General features: G+C 43.6%; 1 protein-coding gene across 3 annotated transcripts in view; it reads left to right on the forward strand.

Annotated features, from left to right (window-relative positions):
* Positions 1–12,474, forward strand: part of SEPTIN10 (septin 10) — a 51,822-nt gene that overhangs the window by 16,056 nt on the left and 23,292 nt on the right. For 2 of the 3 annotated variants that reach the window (XM_082357341.1, XM_082357339.1), the window contains exons 2-4: positions 4,302–4,370; positions 9,859–9,979; positions 10,395–10,590. In XM_082357341.1, coding sequence (XP_082213467.1) covers positions 4,302–4,370; positions 9,859–9,979; positions 10,395–10,590 — 386 coding nt within the window. The remainder of the gene's footprint in view (positions 1–4,301; positions 4,371–9,858; positions 9,980–10,394; positions 10,591–12,474) is intronic. The other variant, XM_082357340.1, reaches the window with a different exon arrangement.

Genomic DNA, 12,474 nt, shown 5'->3' on the forward strand with positions numbered 1-12,474 from the left:
TGGTAAAATTGAAGTGATATTTTGATGGAACTTGGCCTACCCTAAGCTGCCCTCGACCAAGACTGTCTTGGAGGGACAGGAGGCCCGCATGTTGCTTCTCGTGACAGTGCCCAGTCTTATTGATTCAATTGGATTGTTTCTTTTTTCCCCTGGTTGTAATTAGTATCCACTTCCAGAATCAACTTCTGTATAATTTGAATAAGGTAATTTTACTACTTGTTTTTAGGAAAATTTTAGATGAGTATATTAACTTTATTTTTAAAGTTTACTTAAGCTGAAGATTTAATAAAATGATTTAAATAATGCATCTGTGGACTCTTTCAAAGTATTGTTTTAAGCCAAAGAACACGGATCTCTTGAATCCCGTAAAATAGGCCCAGATAACTATTTTGACCTCTCTGCTCTTCATTCTCTCTTACTTTTTTTTTTTCTGGCCTAAAGAACTCCAAGCAGTACCAGAGGACAATTTGAAAACTGTGGTTCTATTTCTTGGATTAGCTTTACAAAGATAAAAACTGTGAGAAAGTGAAGTTAAAATGAAGCTATTGTAACCCAAGTCATAATTCTGTTCCTCCAAAGCTCACTGTCGTACCTAGAGAGGTGATGAAGCATTACAGGACTGTTTCCAGGCGAGTCAGAAGAGTTGTCAGGAAATCTAGGGTCCCGTTGTGAATCACCGAATTTTCCCCATAACTGACCAGGAGGAAGAAGGTCACCTACCACCTGTCTCCAAGGGACCCCAGGACAGATTGTGTGCAGCCTCTGTTGCGTTGCCCATACTCCCCAAACTGATATTTTGAAGAAGGTGGAGAACCTGATCTTCCCCAAAATGTTCTGGCATTTTTTTCTGTGATTCGTTATATACTACAACTTTTAAAAAATGTGTTAGACTTTGGCAGGATTTAAAAGTACTGTATAAAGTTTTTCTTTCTAGGATGTAGGTGTAGAGATTTAAATACATGTGTGTTTGTGTATGTATGATGTATGCTTGTATTTAGAATAAAAGCTACTGACTGTCGTCATATGTAGATGGTGATTTTGTTAGTTTCCCTGGTGCCTTGGAATGAGATTTGATTGCCTTATTATGAGCTTGTGTTTTCTCTGAGATAAGTTCTTAGGATCAAGGGCCGTGTCTTTTCCTCCTAAGACCCAGTTCCCAGCATAGGATTTGCTAAGAAGCTAGTCAGTGGTGGAGCAGACTGGAATTCCACTTCCAGTTTTTTTTAAATTTAGTGTTTGCCAGTAGAGGGACGGGGTCAACTCTTGTCCCTTTGTTATTTTACCTTCAGTAATGTTAATTTATTAAAAACTGTTTTCATTCTAAAATGTGTTTTGGAAATTTGACTAGTCAGGTAGTACCAGTGGAAAATACTAAAAACAACTATTTATAATACTTTTATGTGACTCATTTTTACTTCCCGATCAAAATACGTATCCACAGAGATTTAAAGTAAGCTTTTTGGCAGGTGTTCAGAAACACAGGAAATGAATAAACAAAAGTGGATATTTGATATGAACTTACATAAATGACAGAAGTGTAACCTTGGTTTTATTAGTCAAAGTTTAAAGTTTAATCATAAAGGAGTACAAACCCTATCTCATTTTTTCTAAGCAAATTTTACACATCAATGAAACTGCTTCCTAAGCAGCATTTCACAAAAATTTCGATATGCTCTCCATTATATTAAAACCCCAAAACTACTTTCTTACTGTAGTTTTTTAAAGATTAATTTTCATTAGAGTTCCGTAGTTTATGAAGTTCAGTTAGACGTGGCGGCACCCGCTCCCATCCCGACGGCAGCGGATGGCTGCGCCGAGGCTCTGCTCGCTTTCCCTCCGGGCCTGCGCGGGGCCCTGAGCCGGAGCTTCGGGGGCGCCTGGGTCCCGACAGCAGGTCCCAGCCCAGGCGGACACTCCAGGCCTCAGCCCGCAACTCGTCTGCCCCTGCTCGGCTTCTCGCCTCTTCGTAACTTCGCAGCCAGAGACGATGAGCGTTGTGTTTCCAGCAAACTTTCCCTCACGGTTCACTTTATCCAGATAAGAAATCCGGCCTCCCTTCCGGGGCTCAGGGGTCTTCCCACCTTATGCCGCCTCGCCTGATGCTTGGCCGTCTCTTGGCCCAGCGCAGTGTCGTTGTCTTTCCTCTTTGTGCGCGCGGCCGTGACCACTGCTCTCTTTTCCCAGTGCTCTCACTCTTCTGTGCTGGCTCAGAACAGGGGCTGGGGGGAGTCAGGGAGGTGTGTGTACAGTTAAAACCACACTAGGCCAGTTCTGGTGGGCTTCGTATCATTACGTGCTTTTCGCTTTTTAAATGGTAAAAACACAGCCAGTGCCTGTGTGTTCATCCCGAGCCTCGGCTGTGCTCTTATACGGGGCCTCTTCCCACTGGCCAGAGCCACCTGTCGCCACAGTGCGGTCAGTTAGCTGCTCAGGGTTTGGACTCGCTACGTATCCTGTTAAGTCCCAGGGCCAGTCTTCAAAAGCTTACATTACCCAGAAAGTACCAGAGGAAGGGGGTCGTTAGCGTTGCGTAGAACGCAGTCCCGATGTGCCCCGTGTGTCTGTGTGGCGTTGCGTTCACAGCCCAGGGTGGGGGGAGGGGCGGTTCGAGGCGCCAGACACGCCCCTCCCTTGCCGCAGGGTCCGTCCCCCGTCCCCTGTGTGGGCAAAGCTGTTCACTGCAGCGTAGTTCACTGTAGTTAAAGACAGTGCCTCCTCATGTTGTGTAGTTTACAGAACAGAGCGCTGTCCTGTAGAGGGAGTGAGGCAGCTCACGTTCTGCCGAAACAGCCTGCACCAGAGAGGTTTTTTTTTTTTTAAGAGGGAGTGTTCATTTTTTATTTATTTATTTTTTAAACAGAGTCACAGATTTATTTATTTATTTTTGGCTGCGTTGGGTCTTCATTGCTGCGCGCAGACTTTCTCTAGTTGCGGTGCGTGGGCTTCTCATTGTGGTGGCTTCTCTTGTTGCGGAGCACGGGCTCTAGGCCCATGGGCTCAGTAGTTGTGGCTCGCAGGCTCTAGAGCGCAGGCTCAGTAGTTGTGGCGCACAGGCTTAGGTGCTCCGCGGCATGTGGGATCTTCCCGGACCAGGGCTCGAACCCATGTCCCCTGCATTGGCAGGTGGATTCCTTTTTTTTTTAAATTATTATTTTATTTATTATTTTTGGCTGCGTTGGGTCTTCGTTGCTGCGTGTGGGCTTTCTCTAGTTGCAGCAAGCGGGGGCTACTGTTTGTCGTGGTGCGCGGGCTTCTCATCACAGTGGCTTCTCGTTGCGGAGCACGGGCTCTAGACGCGCAGGCTTCAGGAGTTGTGGCTCGTGGGCTTAGCTGCTCTGCGACATGTGGGATCTTCCTGGACCAGGGCTTGAACCCGTGTCCCCTGCATTGGCTGGCGGATTCTTAACCACTGCGCCACCAGGGAAGTCCCCCCACCATAGATTAAGTGGAAAGGAAACACCCGCTGCAGAGCATGGGTTATGTGCCATGTCTGTGAGCCAAAGAGACTGCACGTTCCCAGCGCGCACATCCTCTACCCGCAGGAGGTGGCCTCTGGGGGAGCGCTGCCGAGGCTGCAGGGAGTCAGGGGAGGAGGGGAACGTACTTATTCTGCTCTGTGTTCTCATTGGCACTGTTCGCGTTTTTGCTTACTACATCCACGTTCCTGTTACTTTTTAAAAAGGCCACGTTTCCTCCGTGTCTTGCACTGCCCTCCAGAGTAGGGCGGCAGTGCCCTTTAGGCAGTTGCTCGGAAATTAAATTCCCACAGCTTCTCTGGTACTGTCTTCCCCACTCCCTGCATACAGGTGACTGAGTACTTGGTCTACACTTGGTACAGTAGAACGAACACCAGCTTTGCAGTCAGAGTAGACCTGTGCCTACAGCTTACTGGCTTGTATGGTTTAGGGTGAGTTACTTAACCTTTCAGAATCCTAATTTTCTCGTGCAGGCTGTGGAGTGGTAATGTGTGTAGCTCAGATCTGTCCTGAGGATCAAATAAGAGCACATACTCCGTGAGCTGGCATGGTGATGGGCATGTGGTAGAGGTTCTATACATAATTTTTACATTTTTGTGTGTGTGGGTGTAAGTGCAATAATGTGTATCGTGTGTTGACTATCACATATTACTTACCTGTGCAGATATCCTTCCAGCAAGAGAACCACAGTTTTAAACATGAGTCACTTGTGTAGATTACAAGTCAAAGCTTGGCGATAATGACAATATTGGAATTCCTTTTTAATGTAAGTACATTACTTAGATATAGGTTTTTTTGGAGTAATATCTGTGTTTTCTTTTTCAGCTCTTTCAGTCTCACATGGCAACAAAAACAGCTCATATGTCCCCACAAGTATTTGACAATGAAGAGAAAGTGAGTATATCTTTTAAGTAGACCCACCTGGTACCCTGGATGCCTCTGTGGTTTCAGAATAACTACGGAGAGACCTGACAGACTTTTGTTGGTACTTACCTTGAATATGAATTAACTGTTATGTTGATCCAAGTTAAAAATCAGTGACGAACTGCATCACTGTCGACTGTCCACAGCGTCTCTACCCTGCCTGACGTTAAGCAGATGCAGGTTCCAGCTCTGCCACGGCAGGCGGGGGGAACCTGGCACTGCTGTAGCGGGCGTCCTCGCAGACCTTGGTGATGGCAGGGTGGGACGCCACAGGATGGCCCTGTCAGAGCCTTCCTGAGTGCGAGGTCAGACCTTAGTGCTTCTGAGGGCCTTCTGAGTGCCTGCACAGGATGCGTTTGGGTAATTTGTATTAAAAGTTATATTTAAAAAGAGGGAGTAAATTTAATTTGGTGAACGAGGCAAGTTGTCCGTGTTTTGAAAGAGAAAACTGTAACCGTGAGCACGGGTCACGAGATCCCTTTCCTTTAGCTCCGTGCTCCAGCAGCCTCTGCCTCCCCACACGTGCTGAGGTCCCCCCAGTTCTGATACCACCGAGCTGGCCACCGAGCTGCCATCATTTTATCTCTCCTCTCTCACTGGTGATTGTAGTCTGTTCCATCTTTATTTTATCACCTCGCAGACTTTGAATTACTCTTAATCTGCCTTCTAACACGTTGCTTTGCTGAAACTACTGCAGTTGTTTAGTGACTGATGCACTGAGTGCTCACTGCTTAGTCCTCATTTTCTCCAGCCCCTCTTCTTCCTTAAATGATGCTGACCACTCCCACATTTTTGAAAAGCTTCTTTTATTTCCATGACATTAAAATCACGTGCTTTAGAACCAGGAGGGAGTCTATAGGCCGTTTAGTTCAACTTTTGTGCTTCTCCGATAGAAACTCTAACAAGTACTGTTCTAATCCTCTTGAACGCTCTCACGGCCAGCTGGGAAGCATAGTGTGTTTCTTCATTCTCTCTTCTTTTTAAATCACAGAGATAACAGGCTTACCTGGTAAAAGGGACTCGAAGGGCACAACTCGTTCGTGGACTAGTTTTCTGTTGCTCCGTAACAAGTGGCACGGACTGAGCTGCTTGAAACAGCAGCTGTTGATTAGCTCCCAGCCTGCGGGTTGGGAGAGCCAGGATGCCTCCCTGGCGTCTCCACCCAGGCCTCACGTGCAGGAGGTCGGCTGCTGGTGCCCACCTGGGACCGCACCCCACCCCACCCCCGACTCTTCCAGGTTGTCGGCAGAGTTCCGTTCTTTGCTGGCCGGTTGCTGCCAGCCTCTGGAGATCATTCTTAGGTCCTTGCGACCCATACAGCAAGGGGAACTGGAAAGGCAAGGCCCCTTCATGCTTCAAATCCCTTCCACTCGGAAATCCTCTGTCCCTTTTAAGGGTCCACCCCGGATAATCTCCCTTTCTAAGGTTAACTGATTTGGGACCTTAATGACATCTGTAAAACCCCTTCACCACAGCACCTAGATTAGTGTTTGAATAACCAGAAGGTGTGGGTACACCCGGTGCCAGCAGTCTTGGGGTCCTCGTGGGAACTCTCCCACCATCTACAGTGAAAAGCTCGTCTTTCTCACCTACACCTCCAGGTCCACTCCCAATAGTCTGTCACTACCCTTTGAGACATCTTCATCCGTATTCATATATATATGAGAATATATGAAAAGATTTTTTCTTTTTGAAACTCAAATCACAGTGAATAAATCACTGTTTAGATACTTAGCATCTGAGATTTCTCCACGTGTGGAATGTGTCAGTCGTTCAGGATTCCATCGTGTGGATTCACTACAACTTGTTTATCCATTTGCCAGTTGTTGGACCTTTGCTTGTTTCTTGCCACTTCTGACTGTTTGGAGGAAAGCTGCTACGACCATCTGTGCGTCAGTCCTTGTGTGGATGGGTGCTCTTTATCTTGGGTGCTGGCAAGCGGGGTTTTCTGGCTGTGCAGTTACGTGTATTTAACTTTATAAGAAACCACTGCCTGCCTTCCAGAGCGGCTGTGCCATTTTGCATTTGCAGCAGCGAACTTATCAGAGTTCCCATTTTTGTTCATCATCTCCAACACTTGATGTTATCAGCCTTTAAAATTTTTGCCATTTTAGTGGCTCTTCAGGGGTATCTTATTGTAGTTGTGCTTCACATTTTCCTGATAACTATTAATAATGTTGAGCACTCTTTCATTTGCTCATTGGCTATTTTGTTATCTTTTTTGTGAAGTGTCTGTTCAAGTGTTTTACCCATTTTTTTTAAATGGGTTGTCTTGTTATTGAATCTTACAAAATTCTTTATGTATTCTGAATACAAGTGCTTTGTCATATATATACTATTTTCTCCCAGTCTGTGACTTGCATATTCCTTAATGACTCTAAGTTTTTAATTTTGATTAAGTAGACAAATAGGTAAATAATAGATTTTCACAATACCACACTCCTTGGTGATTGTAGCCTCAGATTAGGTACTGTAAGTCCTTCAGCTTGTTCTTTTGTACAATCAATCTAGCTGTTCTAAGTCTTCTGCCTTCCCATATGAATTTTACCATCAGTGTGTCGGTTACTGTATTGACAGCATATATTTGGGTCTTGCTCTTTTATCCAGTCTGACAATTTCCTTTTAATTGAAAAGTTTAGACCTACATTGTCTAGTATGGTGGCCACTAGCCACACGTGGCTATTTAAATTTAAATTAGTTTAAATTAAATAAAATTTAAAAGTTCCTTCCTCGGTTGCATGCGTTACATGCAGGTGCTCAGTGTCTGCACGTGGCTGGTGGCTCCTGTTGGCAGCTCAGCATTGTCATGGAAGGTCCTGTTGGACAGCTAGCTGGCTTAGACCACTTCTGTTTCATTATAGACACAGCTGTTTTAAGTCTACCAACTGGCCATGTGTTTTTTTTTTTACTTTTTTTTTTGAATTGTATTTTATTTTTTTATACAGCAGGTTATTATTAGTTATCCATTTGATACATATTAGTGTATACATGTCAATCCCAACCTCCCAGTTCATCCCACCACCACTTCCCCCCTTGGTGTCCATACATTTGTGGCCACGTGTTTTCCATTTGTCCCATTTGTTCTTTCATTTTTTTTTCTTTTCCTGCCTCCTTTTGGATTAATGGAGTATTTTTATGATTGCTTACTAGCTAACCCTCTTTGGTCTTCTATTTTTTTAAACAGTACTTGATGTGGGCTTTAACTTATCACTCACTGCCTTCAGTGTTGCAGCACTTCCTGTATAGTGTAGAAACCTTATGACAGTGTAACTCCATTCCCCTTCCCATCTTTTGTGCTGTCACAGTCATGCATCCTGCTTCTCCATGTATCATAAATCCTGTAATACACTGTTGTTATTGCTTTAAACAGTCAATCTATATTTTCAAGAAATTAAAACAAGCAAAAAATTCTCTTAACGTTTACCCATATTTTTACCTTTCTGACAGTCTTCATCCTTTTTGTAGATCTGAGTTTCCGTCTGTTGTCATTTTCCTTTCTCTTGGAGAACTTTTAGCATTTCTTGTCGTGTAGCATTTCTGGTTGTGACATTTCGTAAATGTCATTTGTACATTTAGCAAATGTAGCTGTCTTCATTTGCCTTCACCTGTGAGGGGTGTTTTCATTGGATTCAGAACTCTGGGCTGTCACTTCTTCTTTGGCACTTTACTGGTGCTGTTCTGTCATCTTTTGGTGCGCGTCTTATGTTTTACTTGTCTGTAATATGCCTCCCCACCCCTGGCTGCTTGTAAAGCTTTCTTCATCCTTACATGTAGATGGTTTGCTCTGATGTGCCTGGCTGTGGGATCCTTTGGATTTTTTCGTTTGTAGTTTGCTAGAATTCTTGGATCTCTGAGTTCATGCCGAAACAATTAGAACGTTTTCAGTCACCATTACTTAGACATTTCCTTCCTCCCTCCTCTGGCTCCCATTTCTTTCCCACCCGGCACTCCGATTATAGGTATGTTAGACCATTTGATATTGTGCCAGGTTTTGAGGCTCTGTTATAGTTTTATCTTTTCTATGAGAGATTTTTTAGCTTGGATAAATAGATATTTAGCATGGATAATGATATTGAACAAAGTTTCCTTCCATTGTTTCATCTGCTGTTAATACTATTCAATAACTTTTTGATTTCTGATGTTGCATTTTTCCATTCTAGGAATTCCATTTGTTGCCTTTCGTTGTTGTCGAGCGGTTTCACGTTTCTCTTATAATTCCCTGTCACGTCACCCATTATATGCATCTCTTTTTCCTGTAGAAAAAGAGCACATTTTTCTTCTTTAACATATTTATCAGAGTTCTTTTTAAGTTCTTATCAGCTAGTTCAACATCTGGCTCGTTTGTGGATCTCGTTTTTTTGACTGTTTTTCTCCTTGACTATGAATCACATTTTTTTGCTTCTTCTTATGTAGTGCTTTGGTTGTATAGTAGATGTTGTGGATGCTACACTGTAGAGGTGCTGGCCTCTGTCGTCTTCTGAGGAGTGTTGGCCTTTGATCTAGCACGCAGTTAAGTCACTGGCTGCTCACACTGATCTGTGTTATGGCAGGTCTATTTCAGCTGTGCCTTCAGTACCAGAGAGGTTTCTGATTCCTGGGATGTGATCCTCACTCCTAAAGTGAGGCCCATCTAGGGTTTTGTGTGTTTACTGAGCCCCTGTAACTTACAGACTTTAAATTCAAGCTCCCCAGGCTGGCCCTCTTGGAAACTCTGTTTGGCTCCTTCCAGTTCCCATTTCCCCTATATGTGTGCAGTTCAGCACTCAGCCAAAGATTTGAGGGTGTGTATGCAAAGGCTAGACTCCCTCCTTTCTGGGATTTTCCCTTTGAGGTTTCAGCTGACCTGCCTGCCCTTGCCTCCACTGGCTTCTGACCCCAGTGAGACTCTCACCTCCATCCTGCACTCTGTCTGCTTGTGCGGCAGTGACCGGGGTCTGCCCTCGGGAGAAGCTAGCAGATGTGTGTGTCTCAGTGACCGAAGGAACTGACTGTAGTTGTTATTAGCAAGGAGGTGGGTGTGACATAAGTTACTCTGCCGTTACTGGGGACTGGAACTGTATCTGTAATTTCACACTGTACCTCTTTCACTTGACATTTTAATGTGGGAATTTAAGTTCTTAAACATTTATCAAAAACATCTTTCATGACTTTTACACACTTCATTTTGTGAATGATTATGCCGTAGTTTACTTGAGTATTTTCCTGTTTTGGGAAATCAAATATTTTTATGTCATAAGTAGTGCTGGACTCTTAGCATAGGAAGATAATAAGAAATATGTGTTTTGAGGGTCTGGACACAGGTTTCTCACAGACTTAACCAGTTGTATCTTGGGGGAGGTATAATGATCAAAAAGCCTTTAATTTTTTTTCTGATAAATTATGTTTATCTCTAATGTGCCTATATCCTGTTTTAGTAAAACTTTAAAAAATTGTTGCCGTTGTTTTTGTTTCCTTCCAGCAAAAAAAAGAAAATACTCGTTCTTTAGCCATGTCTGGCCATGTTGGTTTTGAGAGTCTGCCTGATCAGCTGGTCAACAGATCGATTCAGCAAGGCTTCTGCTTTAATATTCTCTGCGTGGGTAAGTGCCCAGCCCCCCTAGATTCTTCCTTCCTGCCCTGTGCTCACTTCCTTCTTGTCATGAGCAGCATGGTGCCCACGTTAGCAACTTAACATCATGATTACAGATTTTTTTTCAGTTATTTAAATTCTATCAGTTTTGGTTTTCTTAGCTGTACTGCTTTAAACTTTTTGTTTGTTCTTTAAACATTTCAGTGCTTTCTTCAGAGTTCTGAGTAACTTAGCACACGTGATTCATTTTTATGCTCTGCTGGTGACTCAGTGGACCAGCCTTCGCATGTATGTATTTCAGGGACAATCCAGCCTTTGAAGTATTTGAAATATTTGGGATCCGTGAAACCATTGTAAGAGTTTACTGTTCTGTTTTTCTTCATCCATCCTGTGCACCTGTGAAGATGTCCCTGCATTTCTTTCAGGGGAGACTGGAATTGGAAAATCAACGCTGATTGACACATTATTTAATACGAATTTTGAAGACCATGAATCCTCACATTTTTACCCACATGTTAGACTTAAAGCACAGACATACGAACTCCAGGAAAGTAACGTTCGATTGAAATTGACCATCGTGAATACAGTGGGATTTGGTGACCAAATAAACAAAGAAGAGAGGTACATGCTTTCCTCTTGTAATAAAATAGATTTTTCTTATTTCAGGATATCTGCTTTCTTGTCCTATGTGCTGTGATTTGATTTTCAACTGTGGAAACCCATGCCTTTCCTCCCAGACTTAGTTTTTAAATAATTAAGCAATATTTTATTATTGTTAACAAATTGACATTTTTCTATCCAGTTGTCTAATTTCTTTAGAGTAATTTGAATCACATTTTTTAAATGTGTTTCAGCAAAAATAGTTTCAGTTATTTCCTGATATGACAATTTGGTGTATATTAAGTGATTTAAACTAATTTTCAGGCAAGACTAGTCTTGTTGAAAAAAGAAAACAAAAAACAAAAAACAAGGCATATATGGCAAATATATGATGGCCAGATCCATGGTGCATGAATTGTTTTGTGAAATTCTAACTAAATTAGCCAGGTACATTATTAAGCATTGCAGGAAAGGTTTGATAATGAAATTTTTATTTGTATTTTATATTAGGTCACTATTTTTGTCATTATTTCTACGGTATTATAATTATTCTTTTTTAAAAATTTTATTTATGTATTTATTATTTTTCGGGGGGGCTGTGACGGGTCTTAGTTGCGGTACGCAGGCTCTTTGTTGCAGTGTGCGAGTTTTCTCTCTCTAGTTGTGGTGCATGGGCTCCAGAGCACGTGGGCTCTGTAGTTTGCAGCACGCGGGCTCTCTCGTTGAGGTGCGCAGGCTCAGTAGTTGTGGAGCGCGGGCTCAGTAGTGTGGTGCGCAGGCTTAGTTGCTCTGCGGCCTGTGGGACCTTAGTTCCCAACCAGGGATCGAACCTGCGTCCCCTGCGCTGGCAGGCGGACTTTACCATTGGACCAGCAGGGAAGCCCCTCCTATGGTATTATAAAGATTGATTATAGATTCTATATGAAATTTAAACTATAAAAGGAGGAAGTAGACTGGGGCAAAGCAATGACTGTTTGTTCTTTCTCCTTTTTGAAAATTATATATTTTCATTATTAGAGGTAGTTTCCTAGGTCCTAAAAGTTTGCTTTAGAGGGAAAATATGTTCCCAATAGTACATCTGATGTGGTGAAGGTATGCCGTTGTGTTGTTGTGTGGAGAGCACAGAAGTGTAAGGTCCTGTCTCTGTCCCCAACTGCGTGCCGTCTGCCTGGGGACAAGAGGAGTTCTGTGAGTTTGAAAGAAGGAGGTGATGATCCTCGAGGACTGGCAGGGCCAGGCGTTCCACTGAGTGCACATTTATTACTACCTCAGCTGCACAGTTACTGCTCCGTTTGGGGGCTACAGAGATAAGTGTAAAGGTGTCCAGGGAATTTGATAGAGGATCCGTTTGCTGCTTTTTTCACTTGGAAGCCCAGATTTGCCTGATGAGAATAGTTTCGCATAGAAAGTTGAGGTTCACAGGCGGTGATTTAGCATACCAAAATGAAGTGGACCGTTCACAAACTATTGACTGCAGTGCATCGTTCTGTGAGCTGCACCCTGAAGGGTGAACAGCCTGGAACAGCTGTGGGGGCAGGCACGCCAGGCGGGAGGAGGGTCCAGGCAAGGACTCGCGTGTCGGCTGCGACGGGCTTTCCCTTGCTTGTAAGTAAATGAGAATAAAGTCATGCCTGCGTCGCCAGTTAGGCGCTTCCACGTGGGTGTGCCCTTCCTCCTTACTACGTTAATGCTTTCCACGCCTCACGATCTGATTTCAGAAGCAGGGAGTCATGGAATTTGACTTAAGTATCTTTTAAGTTGTTGATATTCATGCCTTCTCTCAGCAGAATAATAGGCCATGTCCAGCTTGGTTGCAATTAGACGCCTACCCTCCTTCAGCAGCCTGGCAAGTGTGGGAAGCCGTGCCAGAAGGGCTCCAGTGTGTGAATGAGTGTGAGAGGGAAT

The sequence above is a fragment of the Balaenoptera borealis genome, assembly GCF_965194805.1.
Source record: "Balaenoptera borealis genome assembly, chromosome: 15".
Taxonomy (NCBI): Eukaryota; Metazoa; Chordata; class Mammalia; order Artiodactyla; family Balaenopteridae; genus Balaenoptera; species Balaenoptera borealis.